Source organism: Xiphophorus hellerii, chromosome 9, assembly GCF_003331165.1.
Source record: "Xiphophorus hellerii strain 12219 chromosome 9, Xiphophorus_hellerii-4.1, whole genome shotgun sequence".
In the NCBI taxonomy this organism is placed as follows: Eukaryota; Metazoa; Chordata; class Actinopteri; order Cyprinodontiformes; family Poeciliidae; genus Xiphophorus; species Xiphophorus hellerii.
This window is the reverse complement of record NC_045680.1, coordinates 23,492,256-23,510,523: the sequence shown is the minus strand read 5'-3', so window position 1 is coordinate 23,510,523 and position 18,268 is coordinate 23,492,256. Positions and strand designations below refer to the sequence as shown.

Below are 18,268 nucleotides of genomic sequence, written 5' to 3'. Positions count from 1 at the left end.
ATTATTTTATATATGTAAGAATATTTGTTTCCTACAAGTGAAAAATCTGCTAGTGAAACAAGTATGTTTTGAGGAATCATTGACTTAAAACAAACTTCTATGTCTTGTTGAAAAGTTATTAGCACTAGAAACTAGACAAAGTTACTTGATAAGAGTTTGTGTTTTTACAGTGAAAAAAACCCAAAATTCAGTTTTCAGGATATTACGTATGACTAATATTAAAAAAACATAACTTGGTTCCGCTTAAAACTAACTTGCAAGTAACTTTTCAGTAAGATATGGGAGCTTGTTTATCGTTTAATATTGATTTAAAAAGTACTACAGTAGTTCAACTGGTAGATTATTTTACTTATAACACATTTTTCCCATGTTATAAGTGAAATAATCTGCCATTGGAACTAGCACTTTTTCATCAATATGAAAGAATTATTAACCTAAAACCAGCTCATATTTCTTGCTGAAAAGTTGCTTATAATCAAGTTTTGTCTCATTTCAAAAGTGCTAAGATATTTGCACCAGAAATACTTTGTGAGATTCAGTGTTTTTGCAGTGCAGGAACAGGATCTGGTTCTGTTTGGCAAATTTAAAAACAAAACCAAATCCGGTTTACGGAGAAATGAGGTCAGTTTAAAACTCACCTCTTCTCTGAAGTGACTGAAGTCAGCGAAGTTCGGCTGCTGAACTTTGCTCTGGGAAGCTTGCTCTGACACCTTGAGGAAATGAGGAACCTGAAAAGAGAAATGTAATGTTCTGATTCCAAAAGAAACAAGAAAAACAATCCCCACAACGGCACCGAGGAACTCAACCTGCGAGGCCGACGGTCTGGGAGGCAGAGCTGGAGGAGGCAGCAGCCATCCGCTTTTCACCCCTAAAAAAAAAAAAAATCCAAGAAGAGCTCAGCTCCACCTTCAAGGTCTTTGTTCTCAGGATGCAGGACCAGAACAAAACATTTATTTCACATTCAGAACTCGACTTCCACCTATGGGAGCAGTAAAAAAATCACTGCTTCTGCTTTTGGCCCCTTGAAACGAGAACTGCTGGCGAAAACCTGATGAGTCGGAAGCAGGGCAGCGCGGGGCCGCTTCGCCTTCCGCGTGTCGGAGGCGGAACATTGTGGGTGGAGTCAGGCGAGGTCGTACCTGGAGCGCCCTGCTGGAAGAGCTTGTTGAGGTCCAGCGAGGAAGCCCTGGAGTGGGTCTTCTGAGGGCGGGGCGGAGGCGTGGGCGGCTCCTCCGCCTTCTTTATGGCGTCGTCGATGGAAGTGCTGGAGTACGACCTGCAGGCGGACAAATGCACACGAAGACGACGAGTAAACCTGCAAAATAGTCTCAATAGTTTCACCAACAAGTGTTTGGATGACCTCATATTTAACTAAATTGTCATTTAAAGGGGTGGTAGTTTGAATTTTCCAAGCACTCATGTCATTTTATAGCACAAACGAGTCACTATGTCACCTTCAGTTGTTATAAAAATGCTGCTTATATACATATTGGTGAAATTTTACTTACAACAAATTTGACTATTCTATCTAACGCCTTGAAATTGGGGTTCTGCCTCTTTAAGTAGCTCCTGCTCTTAAAGAGACAGGAGCTCTTCACAACAATTTTCCTCCATTAAGCCTTTAACATCGCTCTTCAGAGCATTTGACTGAGAAGTAGCTCGTATAATGAGACCTGCACTTCCACCAGGTGCTTCCTAATTGCTGCTGCCGCTAGTCTGGAGGAACTGGGTGGAAGGCGACGCGTGATGAGCGCTCTTTGGATTGTTAAAAGCTGCAGACCTCTGCTTCAAGTTAACAGCTTTGTGCTTACCAGTCAAATCAAAGTCGCCTTTATCTGTGCGGTCCCAAATTACGTCAATATGAAAAGATTCTCAGTAATATTTAACTGTAAGAAGTACTCGCTGAATGCAGAGGCAGCTTTCTGTTGATATTTTAACAGTTTGGTAACGGGTTCCGTCAATAGGTTCGGTTGTGGTTGTTACATGACAAAAACAAAAAAGTGTGAAAAAGTTCAAGCATGTTTATTTTAAAAGTGCAGCCATTTTTCCAATTTTCTCGTTACCTTTGTCTTGTTTTTGTTCTCGTCTGCGGGTCTAAATCCTGATGCGGCTCTGAGGGAGAGGCGACATGAAACAGAAACACAGCGGCGAGACTTTCAGTCAGTGAGAAGCAGCTACTTGGCTTCAGCCACCAGCCAGCGCTCGGGTTAGGCAGCTCAGTCAAACCTGCACATAATCAGCGCTCATGACTATAACTGTAAGACGCATCGGCAAAATGCTCCCGTAATGAAAAAGTGCTGGCTCCACTGGTGGATTATTTTCACTTCCACTAAGAAAGTTTCCTCATGTTGTAAGTGAAATAACCTGCCAGTGGAACCATCACTTTTTCATCAATATTAAGGAATTATTTACTTTAAAACAAGCTGCTGTGTCTTGCTGAAAAGCTACTTATAAGCTAGTTTTGTCTTATTTCAATTAAACTGTATTTACACTAGAAACCAGACCAAAAAAAATACTTTTGTTTTTGCTGTGTAGAAACCCCCCCCAAAATTCAGTTTACAGAATATTACATATGGCTAACATTTAATACTGTTTAAAGAAAGACCCTGTGTTGTTTTTTTGTAAGTCATTATTACCCGGCTTCTCAGGAAACGCTCCCAGCTGTAGAGCGGGTTTCTCTCGAGACGACCCCAAACGCGTCACGCTCCCGTCTGCAGGGACAGCGAGGCAAAAGAAACCCTTCATCAGCTCAATGACGAAATGACAGCACTTTTTTTTTTGTGTACTATAAAATACCGATCAGTGTTTCACATGCATAAATCACTGAGTGAACCATTAAAGGTCGACTGATGAAACAACCCACAAAGCTTCAATGGTTTTAAGGCAATTTTTAAAATCAACTCAGTTTTAACATTATTCACACCGATTCACAAATCTGTTGCTCGGGTCACTATGATTGGCACTCAATCAATAAGAATCTATATCGCGACAGACATGTGATCAATACGTCTGATAGAATATTCGATAAATTCGCTGAACTCTGCTCCGGAACCGCACGGCATTCTGGGAGGATTTAGGGAGAGGATGGACTTTAGATGCTCAGCCTCTCACAGCTAGCTGGAAAAGGTTGATGGCATGGGCTGACTCCCTCACTCTTTGGTTACCTAGCAACAATCTGTTGAGTAACCTGTGCAATTTAAGGTTTTACCACAGTTCATAAAAGCTGAAGAATAAAAAATGGCGTAGAGTAAGAACTGTGGGCACGCCACCAGTTTGGCAGCATTTTAGTTACTCAACGCAACAACAATAATAACAATCTATATTGACTGATATTAAACGCTAATATCATGACACGTTTTTCAGCCTAGTTGGTACCATAGAACCGAGCCAGAAGCCACAGAACAGAACCTTAATGGAATCGTTTTAAGCTAATGGTTAATGGCCTGTTTTATTCTTCGCTGAAGGAAGTTTTGTCGTCGTTTTGGGATCTTTGTCTTGTTGAGATAAAGGTGAAAGATTTGGAGGTAGAACTCTTCTGTCATTCCTCATCAAGGCAACTGTAATCCTGACCAAAAACAGACCCCACAGCATGACGCTGCTACCACCGTGCCTCACAGTTTTCCCAGGTCTAAAGCCGAACTTTACCTCCACCACAACCGACTGGACTCTTTTTCTTGGCCTGTAACGTGTTGGTCCATGTTGAACTGGTGTTTAAGCATCATGCAGATTATGACTGTATCTGAATATTATAACAAATTTCCTATTTAACCTGGACACTGTTGCAGGGAAGTGATTGAACCAATAAAACCCAGACTGTGAGTGGATTAGTCAGGCTAATACTGAGCTTCTGGAAGCGCACCAATGCAAAGTGTACAGAAAATTGACGGACCGTGTTAAAAGCTGGCTTCATGTCGGGATTTAACTGAGCGCTACCATTTTTTCATAACTGGTGTAGTCAAATATTTACCAAAGATTAAACCAGAAGCCTATTGATGGCTTCCAGAAGTGTGGGGTTTCTCTAGAGCTCGCTAAGGGACATTTGTTTATTCCTTCATTCATTCACTGACTACCTGAGATCAGGAAAGAAATTTTAAATATGAACTGCGGTGTTTCCATGTGTTCAGCTTGTATTTAGTAATTTAGTATAAATCCAATTTAGTGGACCAAATACTATCATTTGATCCTGGAAAAAAAACAAAAAAAAAACACTATAAATACCAGTGTGCAGTTCTTTCAGTAAATCGGACAAATTTGTTCAATTTTGCAACATATGAATCCTTATATTTTGTCTGATTCAGTGAATTATGCACAAAGACTGTGGTCATCAGGGCTGGTCATCAGGGCTGACTTTCCCTCAAAAAAAAAACAACAACAAAAAAAACATGGTAGTTAACTTCTCTGCAGACCCCACACATCCTGGACACAAACCATGCAGACATTTACAGAGCATTTTTTGCCAAATCCAGGCTCTGAATTAAAAAAAAAAAAAATTTAGACAATACTTACCTTGATTAAGGGAGTCCTCTTGCAGATCTTGTTTCCTTGAGGCCAGGGTTGGGTCAAGCCTTGCTACGCTGTTTGGATCCTAAACAAAGAACAGGACAGACGCCATCAGTGCCCGACAACACCGATACGTTCTCTCCATGTGCAGTGCATTTAAGGAACTAAAAGGCTTTTCTCCCTAGAGCCAACACTGAAACCCGGATTCAAAATCTTCTCTCATAAGCTTGCTAGTGCCCTCTACAGGCCACATAAAAAAATTAAAAATTAAATACAGCATCCTTAAAAAGTGTTTTACCTTTACCACCTGACAGGACCTCGGTTCCGCATCCTCGAAGACAATCAGAGGCTCCGAACTCTGCAGGCAAAGTAAAACAGTTTAAGGAGCTCCGCGCAGGACGAGAGCCGGACGTCGCAGGGAATCGTCTCTTACCTCGGGAGTGTCGGGAATCCGCTCCTCTGGGTGCTGAGCCGGCGCCGGCTGCAGGGTCGGGGGAAGGCTCTCCGGGAGCGGGTAGCCGTTCTTCCGGGCCACAATCAGGTGAAAGGCTATGCAGAACTCGGTGAAGGTCAGCGCTCCGTCCCGATCCACATCGCTCAGCTCCCTTAACGAGAAAGACGGAGAAATCACCTTAAACTTACAACTTACAGTCTCTGCAAAAATACTGAGGACTGAACGTTTATCGTATTATTTATCATTCGATTTTGATTTGTTGTTGTCACAATAAATTGCAATGAATAATATAAAATAAACTGTCTGTATTGTCGGGATTGCCAATTTAACAATTTTTTCCCCCACTGTCTTTTCAATGACAACATGAGTTAATGCCAACACATTTAAAAATATGATTAAATGTCTTCAGTTTAGTGACACAAATCACACTTTTTATGTGACTGGTGCCCTAAAAAAAAGTGTATTCCAAATGAGAATGTCTTTCTAGAGCATTATTTATGTTTTTATGGAACATAATTTGCTGCATCATGCAGTCACTGCGTAACAAAGAAGTAGCAAATACTTCTTATCGTCACTTTTATTATGATCATCACAATAGTACCACAAAGTATCGTGATAAAACTTTACGTCCACATCACCCGCCTCTTCTCTGACGTATAAAACTTGCTACTTTAGTGCTGGAGACCCTGAGTTTGAATCTCTTGAAGCCATTTTCTCTTCACATGGATCGACTTCAGGTTGAAGGAGGGTCGTACTAACATTTGGGAATTTCTTTCTTGCGAGTTTAAAAAGAAGGTTATTGAAAATTCAAAGAAACGTTCTGTGGTTCTGGGGCGTAATCTGATTTATTTGAGTGAAAAAAAAAAAAAAAGACTGAAAGTTTAGTTTAAGAAACCTTTAGAAATAGGAGAGTTGTTGCTCCATTGCTATAGAGAGGGAAATATTTGCTCATAACTCTTGTAATTACAGTTGAAGCTCAGTCAGACAGAATGCAGCTTTAAGTGACAGGCTGCACACGTGAAGTACTGTAGGTTGGTATTTGTGCCAAAGTTACTGCATATTTAAATAATACAGTAAGCAGTACTTCCTGTCCAAAGATTTAGAAAGAGATTTATGAACTAATCAGTTTAAAATTATGCGCAACTTTGATTGATTTTTTTATTTATTTATTCAGTCATCAAATCATTTGTCATCCACACCACAACAATTTAAACAGCCTGACTGAAGTCGGCCTACAAGACAAACTAATTATTTAGTTAATTATTTAGTAATCGATTAATCTATCAATTAGTTTGACGATTAATCAATTAATCGGATAAAAAACCGGCACATTCTACAGATTTTTCATTTAACCACTAGAGCCTTTTTTATCCAATAGTAGAAATATATTAGCAGATGCAAACAAACAACTGAATTCTTTTATTTGACATAAGAAAATAAACATGTTATTGCTTAAAATGCAATAACGTAGAATTCGTTGAGACAATCTGAGTTGGGTGAAGTTAAAACTACACCAGTCGACAACTTCTGCCAAAAACCTGTTTACAAATAAAGGTGTTTTTATCCTAAATTAAAAATGCGTCAATTTTTTTGTACAGTTTTGGCTTAACTACTGCTCTGAATATGTTTTTTTTTTTTTTTTTAGCAAACAGCCTTTTTTCGAGTCTGTATGTGTCAGTTAACGATTAATCGATAATCACTTGACGATTATTTCGATCCTCGATTAATCACAATTAATATTTTCAGCCATACCACATATATCCACATATATAAAGACTAAACATAATTTTCTTATAAGAATTACTAGGCAGAAACGTAAAAAAGAAAAAAAAAAAAAACAATCCAAAAAAACTTAAAAGTAGCAATTTGAAGTTATTTACACTTGTAATCCTCAATGTTTTACTTTTTTAAAAACCCAAAATAAAATACCCACTAGTTCTTTGCTTGCATCATTCCATGATTTAATTCCCACAACAGAAACGTGCGTTCTCTGACCTGTCTGCTGTGCTACATGTCCTAAATCTCTCAGATTTTGTTAGAATTGAAAATGAAAGAAAACACCCAACCTCATCCAGCTGCACTGAAGCAGGAATGAGACAAAATGTGGAAAACTTCCAGGGGCTTGCCGATACTTTTGCCAGGCACTGAAACCAGTTTGAGGAGGACGAGGGCACTTCCTCTCCTGTCACCTTCAAAACCGGGTCTCCGTGTGCCTCCGAGGCCAAACTCAGCTGACACACACACAACGTGACCTCAAAGGCAGAGCAAGGACAGGCGGCACACTGAGTCAGCACTCACCAAATGTGGGAGAGCTCCGGGATAGGCAGCTTGGATTTAGTGAAGAAGTTCTTCGCTACGGCTCCTAAAAAAATAAATAAATAAGAAAAGGAAATGAGAGACAATAGAGCCTCATAAAACTCTTTTTAGACATAAATGCTTGGTTTTAGTCCATACCCAAGATTAGAGCCCCCAGGTCGGGCTGGAGGATTTTAAACTGGTTGGTGTAATAGTCCAGCTGTTCCGCGGTGATCCTCCAGGGGTCGTCGTCGGAGTAGCTCAGAGTGGCCGGCTGGTTGAGCCTCTCTGCAGAAGAAGCCTGAGCAGATGTGTAAAACAGTGAAGTCAGACGTCACAGACGCTATAATGCTGCTATTTAAAAATAAAAAAAAAAGAAAAAACCGGACTCTACCTGAGCCACGGCTGGATGTTCTGCAGCGGGTTTGTTCACATAGTGGCCGGGCGAGGAGTGCTGCTCCGGCTGAACGATCGACCGCGAGGAGAGTTTGCCGTCGTAGGCTGCGCGACGAGGAGAAAAAAAACAACAAAAAACACACGGAAACCTACTGTTCACACATGTCTGACAGAGAGAAACTTCAGAAGAATGGAAAGCCGTCTCACGGATCTGCACGTCCACGCCGTTCCTCTGCTTTGAGTACGGGTAGCTGCGATACGTCAGAGGAGAGCGAGGCGGCGAGCCGCACGGAGATCGAGGTGGAGACCACGGCTCCTTCAGACAGAAGCAGCACAAAAAACTGACTGAAGATTCCCCTCGTATGGTTCACTTTAGGATATTTTTCTAATATTTTTATCGGCCGACGTCAGCAAGGCCAATAAAACATATCGTATCGGTCGATAACGATAATAACAACCGATTTTCAGTTGGAGGGGGAGGGGCTTGACAGTATCATATTTGTGACTGTGATGGTGACGCAGCGGAGGATTGTGGGTGTTTTCAAGTGAAGCAGAGAAAGCAGTGTAGGCGGTGTGTTTAGTTTTACACAGGGTCGAAAGTGTAGGGATATGTAGCATATCGTCACCTTCCTAACATAATGGCTTAGCTCATTTTCTTTTGCCTAAATCAGCTTTTGTCAAAAAAATAAAAAGAATCACTGAACACTGCAAAAACACAAAATCTTACTAAGTGTTTATGATGTAAATTTTGTAGTAAATTTGAAATAAGACAAAACTAACTTATCAGCAAGGCATAGGAGCTTGTTCTAAACCAATAATTCCTTAATATTGATTAAAAAGTTCTACTTCCACTGGCAGATTACTTCACTTATTACAAGACATTTTCCCCATGTGATAAGTGAAATAATCCAGAACTTTTTCAACAATATTGAGGAATTATTTGCTTTAAAAAAACTCTAAAGTCTTGCTGAAAAAATTTGCACTAGAAACTATCTGCAAACATACTCGGTTAACATTTTGTGTTTTTGCAGCGAGACGGGTGAAACTGGATCTATGCTATTTAAATAAACTCAACCAGAATGATGACTGATGGCTACAAAAAGCATGTTGTTTCTCCTTCATTTGGCAGGAAATATGTAACCACATGTTAGTAGGCTTATGTATAGAATCTGTAAACAGATAAGATAAAATTCCAGTTTATAGGAATTTGTTGTTGATTTATATCATTACAATCAACAACAATCAATGTTGTTGATTGTAAATATATCTGTGTTTGGTAAAAATCGTCGTCATTGGCAGTACGTGTTTTCTATTTGCTTACAGGCTTCTTGTCCGCGTTGGCCTCCAGGTGTCTGAAGGAGCTCCTGTCCGCAGCGTTCCAGGCCACAGAACCAAGCGGCGCCCCCTGGGGGTCGGAGGCGGGAGGAGCCGCGGCGTATCGCATCTCCGGCTCATTCTTAAGCCCGGCGAATCTGGGGAGAGGCAGATCTGCGGAGACAGCGTCAGCAGGGTTTGGACACATTTCCCCACAGTAAAGTGCAAGTACAACTTCATTAAGTGTGCAGCTTAAATTTCAAGCACTTTCATTTTCCAAACCTGGAAGCATTTTCAAGGATTCCAACCCTGTTGGGCTGTGTGTTGACATTATGACATTTCAAGTGCATACAGCTCATTCTCAAATATTTTCCAACCTGCAGTCATTTAATGAGGGGAATAATCAGGGAGGGCATCTTAGCCAACAGGTCTGCTGCGGGCCAAAGTGTGTATGCATGCGCGTGTGTGTGTGGGGGCGTGTGGGTGTGTGTGTGTGTTCACTTCCCCTTATAATCCAGAAATCTCTGTGACGCTGCCGGGAAAACACGCTCCCTCTGAGGTCGGGGTGCGACTGATTGCTCGCTATTTTCAAACGAGGGCAAACCCACTTAGCGCTCGCCATGCAACTCCCCCCTTTCATCCAGATTAGACCGAAATCCCGCCACGTTAAGATAATCTCCTGATCCCCTTTTGCTCCCGTAAGATGCCTTCTCTGTCAGAGCGACAACAACACTCACTGCCGGCTACGCTCTCCAGGCGGACGGGCAGGCCGGACTGGGCGGCCGCCAGCAGCTTCAGGGCGATGTAGAACTGGGCTGTACCGAAGTAACCCAGGTGCTTCGCGCCACACACCTCAGTCACCTGGGAAAGACAGAAATAATATATTTATAAAAAAAGACAATTCAAATGAAAAGCAAAATGGAGTTTTTAGCTTAAATACTTGGCCAAACATACCGTGAAAAGTATATTTTTACGGTATGTTTGGCTATACCGTAAAATCTACGGTATACCGAATGTATGTTGAGACATACAGTATACGGTATGTATGGCCAGAGATGTGTGGTTATTTTAGATTGGGATTAAATGAAGGGGTAGTTTAAAAAAAACTACAGGCTGTGGAAGCAGAATAAAGGCAGAGCAAAAGGTGTGTGAGGGATAAGCAGCGCAGAGGGATCGGTTTATGCTGCGCTCTTGTGATTAGAGGGACAATGGCCGCTTTGAGGGGAGCAAAGAAGATTAGGGTTTATGTAGGGCGGTCAAGAAAGACTGAAAAACTTTTGATTAAATGTCTTTCAGAGTTTTCGTGGAAGTACTTCGGCTCATTAAATAAATGTTCATTTCAAAAAAGAAAAAAATGCCCTGAGTAAAATACAACATGTGGTTTTTAAAAGGGAGGTGAAAAAGAAGCGATTCAAACCCAATGAGAAGAAGTAATTAAATGATAAAAATAGCTGTTTCTGCCATCCAGAGTAAATGTAACCAATCATAGAATATTTTCCCAGAAGTCTTGGAGTTCATCAGAATGCTTTTTTTTATATATTATGAAAATGTGAGATAAGCCTTTATGTTCGTTTTGGTCGGTTGTGTTTTTTTCCCCGTGGAACTCTCCCCAGGATGTCATTTTCCCAGTTGAACTATGAACTCTGACCTTTCATTAATGATCTAAGTCATTAAAGTGTGACAAAAAAAGAAGAAGCAAAAACCGGTGGAATCTGTCGGGAGCAAATACGACTATACAGCACTGCATGAACAAAACCACATCTACAGATTTGAGATGTGTCTTGATTTCTGGATTCAAACATTTTTTTGTTGTTGTTTCTAGGCAGAATCTCCTCTGTCACAATGGGGAGTGTGTGTTCTCATAAAAGCATAATCCATAGCTGCCCACAGCAACCTGAAGAAACCACAAACTTCTATTTTTTTCCTCCTTGTTCCAGGATGCTATTGTGGCACAATTGACGGACAATAATGTGCGTTTTTGTGATAGTTGAAGACTTCCCAACAAATGTCTGAAATAAGCCCAGTCAGTCTGGAAACTAAAACCAACTTTTGTCACCAAAACAAACAGAAAGGCATATTCCAGGGCCTCCATTTTCTTGTGGCAACAACAGATTAACTCCAGCTCCTTCGCTACACAACACTTTTAAATTCATCATTAGAAAGGAGTAACTTAAAAAAAAAAAAGAAGACTCACTTTAGCAAAATTCTTCCAAAAAAGAAACGCATTTTACAGAGTTATTTATTTACAGAATTTTTTAAACCTTATTTTTATGCAAAGATGAACAAACAGACAGTTTGTGTTTCCTGCCTAATGAGGTTAAAGGTCTGGATGAGTACATGACTGCCTTACGAGAGACTAATTCTGCTTGGCCTGCACTGTATTCATACAAGAGCTTTTAGGAGAACAGGACATCCAAAACAAGTCAGAAGCGGAGCACACCGCGCGCGGAGGTCAAGTCTGCGTCGTTTCTGTGTGTGTGCGGGCGTGTGCATGTGTGTGTGAGAAGGACTGATGAGGAGATTATTTGAGGAGCGACGGCCGAGGCCTCGACAAACCAGACTGACGAGTCCCTGATGTGTCCTGAGGAGGTTAAACGTATTCGTGGCAGATGGCACAACGCCAACGTTTTAGTTCACTTCTTCTTCCCTACTAAATGCTCCCCAGCACTTTGGTTCCTACATTTCCATCACTCTATCTTGCTGTCCATAAGCCTTGTGTTTGAACAGCTAGTGCTAATTTTGGCTGATTCCGAACTACAATATACAGTTATATACAATATAAGACGTTAGAACAGCATTAAAATGCGTCTTAGTTTTGCTGCCATGACATGAGAGAGTAGTCACTGCACAATGGCGATTTTCTGTTGTTTTAAAACAAAGATAAAAAAGATTACACCTTATATTCCAAGCTAGCTTTAGCATCTTCTATTAGCCAAGGCAAGGCAGCTTTATTTATTTGTGGCACCTTTCAGCTGGTACATTATTATAAAAACACCACACAATGTAATACAACACATCCAACCATTAAGATAAGTGCCACTGTCTTATTGTGCTTAATAAGATATTGGCTTAAATGCTAATATCTTGTATTAGCTCTGTCCGTTCCGATGAAGATTTGCGCAAGCTAGCTGCTCGGGTGGCGTCCTGGTCCTGTTTCGACAGCCAACCAATTGAAAAATAATTTACTATAGTCTACTATGGTAAAATGACTCCCAATAAATGAAATCTATCAACAGAAGATTGTCTTGAGCTAACAATTGAGCTAACACCCAGCTAACAATTGGAGCTCTTAAAAAACAAAAACAAACTTGCTGACAATTATTTTTTGTCTCGTTCTTTGAAGGTTTAAGAACAAGAGAATGAAACGGAAGTAGGCTGGGATTAAATTTCAGGTAGGAAGTAGGAGGAACAAATTAGCTAAAACTTCCTCAAAATATCCACGTCCTCACATGTCAAGCCTCACAGAGTTTCTGATATAAGATACATGTTTAGAAAGCAGTTTTCGATTCTAGGCACAACCAAATACTGGCATTAAAAAAAAAACAAACTACTTGCAATTCTCACCCATGAATTCAAACACAAGGAAATCATTAGATTTTTGAATGAAAGGAACATTTTGACTCGTGAGCCTTTGAGGAAATGCTGCAAACTGCCAGAGACATGCAGCATTGTCCTTTTCCTCCTCCAAAAACTCAGAGGGAAGCCTTTTAAACTCCTTTATTCAGCTAAAGCCCTTAATTGTTTTTCCGACTAAGCTTTTCCATTGGCAACCACACAGAAGGCATAAAACGGCATATGTTGCAGAACTTAAAACAAACCTCCTGAGCTTCAGCAGGAATCGTTGTGTCTTTTAATTTCACCAGCATGTTTCTTCTCAATATTGGTGCAGAATTTGAGAATTGAGCTAAAGATCAGGATGATGGCAATGCCATTGTTGTAATGCCAATAAAGAGTTTTCCAATTCTTTCAATGAGATGGGTACAACAATTTTTTGACATGCTGTTTTGTATTAAAATGTACATGAAAACTGATTTTTATTTATTCTTTTTTTAATTAATAGTTTTTATTATGGTTTTATAAAGTCTGAAGTGATCTCCTATTAGAAAGAAGTATCTTGGTTTAATGAAAAATTATCCTGGGATTAAATGCATGGCACAATTACTCTGAACCTTTAAGGAAGCAGTATTATGTGTCTTCCAGCCACTTATCATTTCATAGCACAGTCAAGTAACTATGTATAAAAATGCACTATATGTCAAGTACCACGTAAAAGAAATTTAACTTTGTGATTTAATGCCTTGAAATTGGGCCTCTGTCTCTTTAAGAAGCTCCTGCTCTTTCTGAAACTCAGCTTTCTGGAAGTCATCACAACATGGCTCATTTATTAACCCTTTAACCGTTTTACCAGCGTTTCACTGAGCAGTAACTCCTATAATGAGCTCATCTAATGCACAGTTCCACCAGGTGTTTGCTAATTGCTGCTGGCTAGTCTGAAGGAGCTGAATCGGGGAGTCACGGCGGGCAGCCGCTCTGTGAGGTGGAAGCTGTGAAGCTTAGAAACTGCAGCTCGGAGGAGGAGCTACGTCCTCGAAGGCGGAGCTAGGCCCACCCAGGCGTTTTGCACAGCTGAATGGTTGCCATCGAGACCAAGGGATTTCTCAAACATGCATGAAAGAATCAAGGCAACACTCCAGATCTGTCTTTGATTAGGGAATAACATTACAACATGATGCAAAGCCCAAAGGAGTTGATTTTACATCATGCTGCTGCTTTAAAAAAAAGAGAAAAAAAGGCTAAATGTAAGCTAAAAAGCTAAAAAGTACTGTAGATAAGACAGAAGGGTCCCCCTTACACTTATCTTACACTTACTAGCAGATGTCCTAGTTGTATTTTTTAGCAACTGCTGGAACTGAATGACTGCATAAAGACTTACTGATGTATATTTAAGTCAAACACAGCAAAAGGATCAAACCACCAGAACTAAACTCACACCTCGTTCAGTCGGACCAGTTTGGCAGCTGTTGATCTCTGAACAATAGTATTTTACCTTAACATGCCTTGGAGCGCACACGCACACACACTGGCCGTTATAAATGTTATCATGTTGCCCTGATAAAATGCTTTGGGGATCTTTTGTCTGGTTGGAGGTAAAAATAATGAAATTATCTCAGCCAGCAGCAGCGTGACCCAAAGTCTGTCTGCATGTCGGCTTGTTTCCCCGCGGCGGGAGGAAGTGTCATGCCTTTCTACTTATCAGCTGTGAACACGAGTCAGACAGAAAAGATCCATCCTCAGTAATCTGGAGCAGCGTAGGGCAGTCGTGAAATATTCGCACAGGACCTGTCGGAAAGGGTTCTTTGTTTATGTCCTAACAGAGTATTAAATATTCATGTAAAACTATAACCTGAGCTCTAACTGGGCGTTTGCAGCCAGTGTGTGACACGATGAGAGAAGAAGAACGCACCAAGTCCAAGAGTGAGCCTGCAGGCATCCTGCAGCAGGGCCAAGGGGCGGCTCAGAGGGCTCTGTGTCAATCACCCCCCGCCACTTCCCGTGCCCCGCCGCACCCCCAAGAGGTGGCGGCTTTCCAGGTCGGACAGGAAGGAAGCGAGCGCAGCTCTGTGCCAAACTTCCTGACACCCACACGGACACACAATGGGAGTGTCGGACGTTTTGGGACAGAGTGTGGGCCTGAAACGGCAGCGACATGCTGTGTTGTGTTCACCGGGGCTCGGGAATTTTTTAAAATGTATTTATATTTGTTTCTGTGATGGCTCAGCAAAAGGATCTGATGATGTGTTTTAACCAAGGGATCAGGCTTTAAAACTTATTTCATACAACATCAGAAAATAAGTTGGGTAAACGACAAACAAGATGTGATTTTGCTATTCCATGTAAAAGAATCCGTCTCCGTCTGATGTTTGTGGACATCGACTGCAGTTAAAGAAAAATGGCGAACGACGTCAAGAGACGCCAATTAACTAGCAGTTGTAAATGTGACTTTGAAAAGCACGCCACACTTTTCAGATATTTTATGTGTAACAAATTTCTAAAGTCATGTTACTGGTTTTCTTTCACTTCACTTTTATGGTCTTCAGTTGCGCTGGTCTGCCACGTGTGATGACGATGGAATACAACAAGCTGTGCGCTTGTAATGTGACAAAAAGCTTTGGGCCTTAACACAAATATCAAAATCATAAATGTTACATTTGATATAACATAAGGCTGAGAGCCTCAGTCTGTGCAGCTCCCAGTAACAATATGACTGTAATAGATTTCCACGGTCAATGTTCTCCGAGATGGTTCCTTCATCAGAAGGAAGCTTCACATACAGAGCTGTGAGAAATTGCAGGCAGTAATGGAACCTCTTAAAGGGACAGAAGCCCTGATTCCTATAGCGGACACCAGTAGCAGCTTAGTCCAGACCTTCACACATGCACAATTAGAGGTAGGTGATACCGACCTATAGTTTCATCACGATGTTTTGCGGTAATGTTGTGATAACGATAAAACTAAAACTGACGATAAATACTGTTTATTACTCTTTTTTTTAGGTAATTGTATGACTGTGGCTGGGTGTCACAGCAATTACAGCCCCACAAACACAAACAATGCTCTTGAAAATCATTCCCATTTGTCAAGTAAATTGTTTTTTTTTTTACGACACCAGTCGCGTAAAGAAGTGGGATCTGTATTACTACACCCCATAACTGTATTATCAGATTTACTGGTATTTATTGATGCTTTCGTTGAACAAACAATGAGAAAAAAAATAGTGAAACTATCAATCCCAGACAATGCGGACAGTATGGTTTTTCAAAAATTTTTATTATTTAAACTAGAGTTGATTGGAATTTATCGACAACGAGGAAATAAAATTCTTATCGTGATAAGAAATTTATCCCGATAAATGACAAAAGACCCGATAAATGCCCAACCCTGTGCAGAATCGCCCACAACATCACAAATTAGAGCAAAAACGTAAGGCCTGAACATCTGACTGCGAACTGAGAGGAGCAGCTGATAGTGAAGACATTCATCCAGATGCCCGGCTATGATAACAGACTGGGCTCCTCGATTGTTTCATCACCTATAAAACCTACACTGACACCGAGCGCGTAGCCTGTCATCATGTAACAGAGACCAATGCAGCCGCAGCCGCTCTCACCTCGCCACACGTGATCACTCACTTTATGCAGGGATTCTGGAGGCAGCTGAGACGCCTTGAACAGCTCCGCCACTTTGCTGGACGACAGCTTTCCCGGAGCGTCAGCCTGGCACAGAGCGCGGAGACCTGAGTAATACCTCTGCTCGTGTTCGGTCAGGGAGATCAAACTGGCCCCAGACGCCGCAGCGGATTCCTGATCCATTCCCGGCGGTGACGCATGGAGGGATCCGCTGTGGGGGGGGGGGGGAAGCGCTCACTCTACGGGCGAACGGATCAACACATCCTTCCTCCAAGTAAGCGGCTCCCCGTTTGGCGAACAGCGGATGGTATCAGCACCAACCAAGAGTGATTCCCGGTGAAGACGCATCGCCGAGCTGCTGGCTCGGCTCGGGTTTGTCCACTCCCACCGCCTATTGTGGCCGTTTGTAGCAATACCGCTCTGTGCCTGAAGGGGGCGACACAGCACAGGAAATAAATGTCCGTTTTTATTTTTTTTTTCTCAGACAACACAAGGATTTTTTTTTCTTATTCTGCTGCCAGGGTACACATTTTAAAGTGTAATTGTACAGTGTTTGACGTGTATTTTCACTCTGATGTGCAAAGAAAATATGAAGGGCGATAGAAATAACATAATTTCTTGTTGAGACCCTCTGGAAAAAATCCACATGGCTTAGTTTAAGCTATTATTTAGGGAGCCCTCTAGGGGACATGGGAATTTTTTTTTCTTCTGCGTTCCCTCGCAATAATAATAAGAAGAAAAAGATATAAAACTTCAGATATTTCACAACGAGATATTAACATTCATGGAAAAACCTCACGTAACCTTGTATTAAAACAGAAAGTACGGCGGCCACCGTAAGAAAGGCTTACAGTATTCAATTATGCCGCATGAACTGATCACTACAGTATTGCGTGGGAACGCAAAAGAAAAAAAAAATTCCCATGGGAATAGAAGAGCTGGAGCAGTTGGAATCCAAAATTTTCCATTTTGTCACATGATTACCACAGAAATTACTGTATTTTTAGGGATTTTACAAAACAACGCCAAGAAGCACATAAACAGAAGAATGTTGCATGATTTTCAAAGGTTTTTTTTCAAGAATTAAAATCTGAAAACTGAGATACCTCAAAATAATACCTAGCTTGCCCAACTGCCTGCAGAAATGTAAGTGGTAAATAGAGTCTCCTTCTCTGTAATTTAACCTCAGTATAAATCCAGTGGAAGCATCATGCTGTGGGGACCCTTCTTCACCGGGGATACGGAAGCTCAACAGGACAAACCCAGAAGAAAATCAAGTTGACAAAAATGGCAAAAAAAATATAGCTCACTTTTCCAGGCAGCTTCCTTAAAAAAACTAGTTTTGGACGACATTTTAATGACGCAAGGATGTACACAAATTAAAATCTGCTTCAAATGGAAAAGCCGAGATGCGTCTTTGATCAACCACATTTTCTGCTGTCATTTAAACCTGAATGTGAAAAAGGGAACGGAAACGTCCAGTGACTTCTGCTCACTGGACCGAACTGACCTCGCCCGCTTGTCACGCCGGGGCTAAACGAAGCAGGACGTTTTGACTCCAGAACGACCCGCATCCTGTTTCTGTTGCTGGGAATACACACAATAAATGCAGATGAAGGAAAAAACAGAAGAATTGGGACTTTGTGTTTTATTTGTCCTTTCTTTTAAACAAGCCATTTTGAAGTTGTCGATTCACAGTGATTTCCCTTTCACCAGAAATCCTCCTACTTTGTTCCTTTGATTACATTATCGTATTTTTTTTTTTATATCGATTACCAGACAAAAATGGATTTGTAATTAATAAAAAAACAAACAAAACCTGTAGTTTTTGTGATCACTTCCAACCTGATAATTCTGGCCTCTGTGGTAAAAAGTTTGGACGCAACTCGACGACAACACTAAGCCTACAGCCAGAGATACAATTAAATATCTCAGATTAAAAGACAAATGATGGCGTAGATTAGTCAAAAACCCAAATTTGTGGCAAGAGTTGAGAACTGATGTTCACTCTCCGTCAAATCTGAGTTTTCTTCCACACACTGACTTTGCGTCGGTCTGTCACGTAAAACCCCTGGAAAAATTTGTATCTGGAACGTGACAAAACGCAAAGTTCAAAATGATA

General features: G+C 41.1%; 1 protein-coding gene across 3 annotated transcripts in view; it reads right to left on the bottom strand.

The window, feature by feature from the left end:
* reps2 (RALBP1 associated Eps domain containing 2) overlaps positions 1-16,527 on the bottom strand; it is a 28,371-nt gene extending 11,844 nt beyond the window's left edge. For all 3 annotated transcript variants that reach the window (XR_004340518.1, XM_032572453.1, XM_032572454.1), the window contains exons 1-15: positions 16,150-16,527; positions 9,697-9,820; positions 8,967-9,133; positions 7,853-7,961; positions 7,644-7,750; positions 7,409-7,550; positions 7,253-7,316; positions 4,934-5,105; positions 4,799-4,858; positions 4,507-4,585; positions 2,637-2,711; positions 2,064-2,112; positions 1,140-1,276; positions 807-868; positions 639-728 (exon numbers count right to left, since the gene is read on the bottom strand). Coding sequence is in view for 2 of the 3 variants with exons in the window: in XM_032572453.1 (XP_032428344.1) it covers positions 639-728; positions 807-868; positions 1,140-1,276; positions 2,064-2,112; positions 2,637-2,711; positions 4,507-4,585; positions 4,799-4,858; positions 4,934-5,105; positions 7,253-7,316; positions 7,409-7,550; positions 7,644-7,750; positions 7,853-7,961; positions 8,967-9,133; positions 9,697-9,820; positions 16,150-16,329 (1,617 nt within the window). In the remaining variant the exon portion in view is untranslated. The remainder of the gene's footprint in view (positions 1-638; positions 729-806; positions 869-1,139; positions 1,277-2,063; positions 2,113-2,636; positions 2,712-4,506; positions 4,586-4,798; positions 4,859-4,933; positions 5,106-7,252; positions 7,317-7,408; positions 7,551-7,643; positions 7,751-7,852; positions 7,962-8,966; positions 9,134-9,696; positions 9,821-16,149) is intronic.
* Between the last annotated feature and the right edge of the window lie 1,741 nt (positions 16,528-18,268).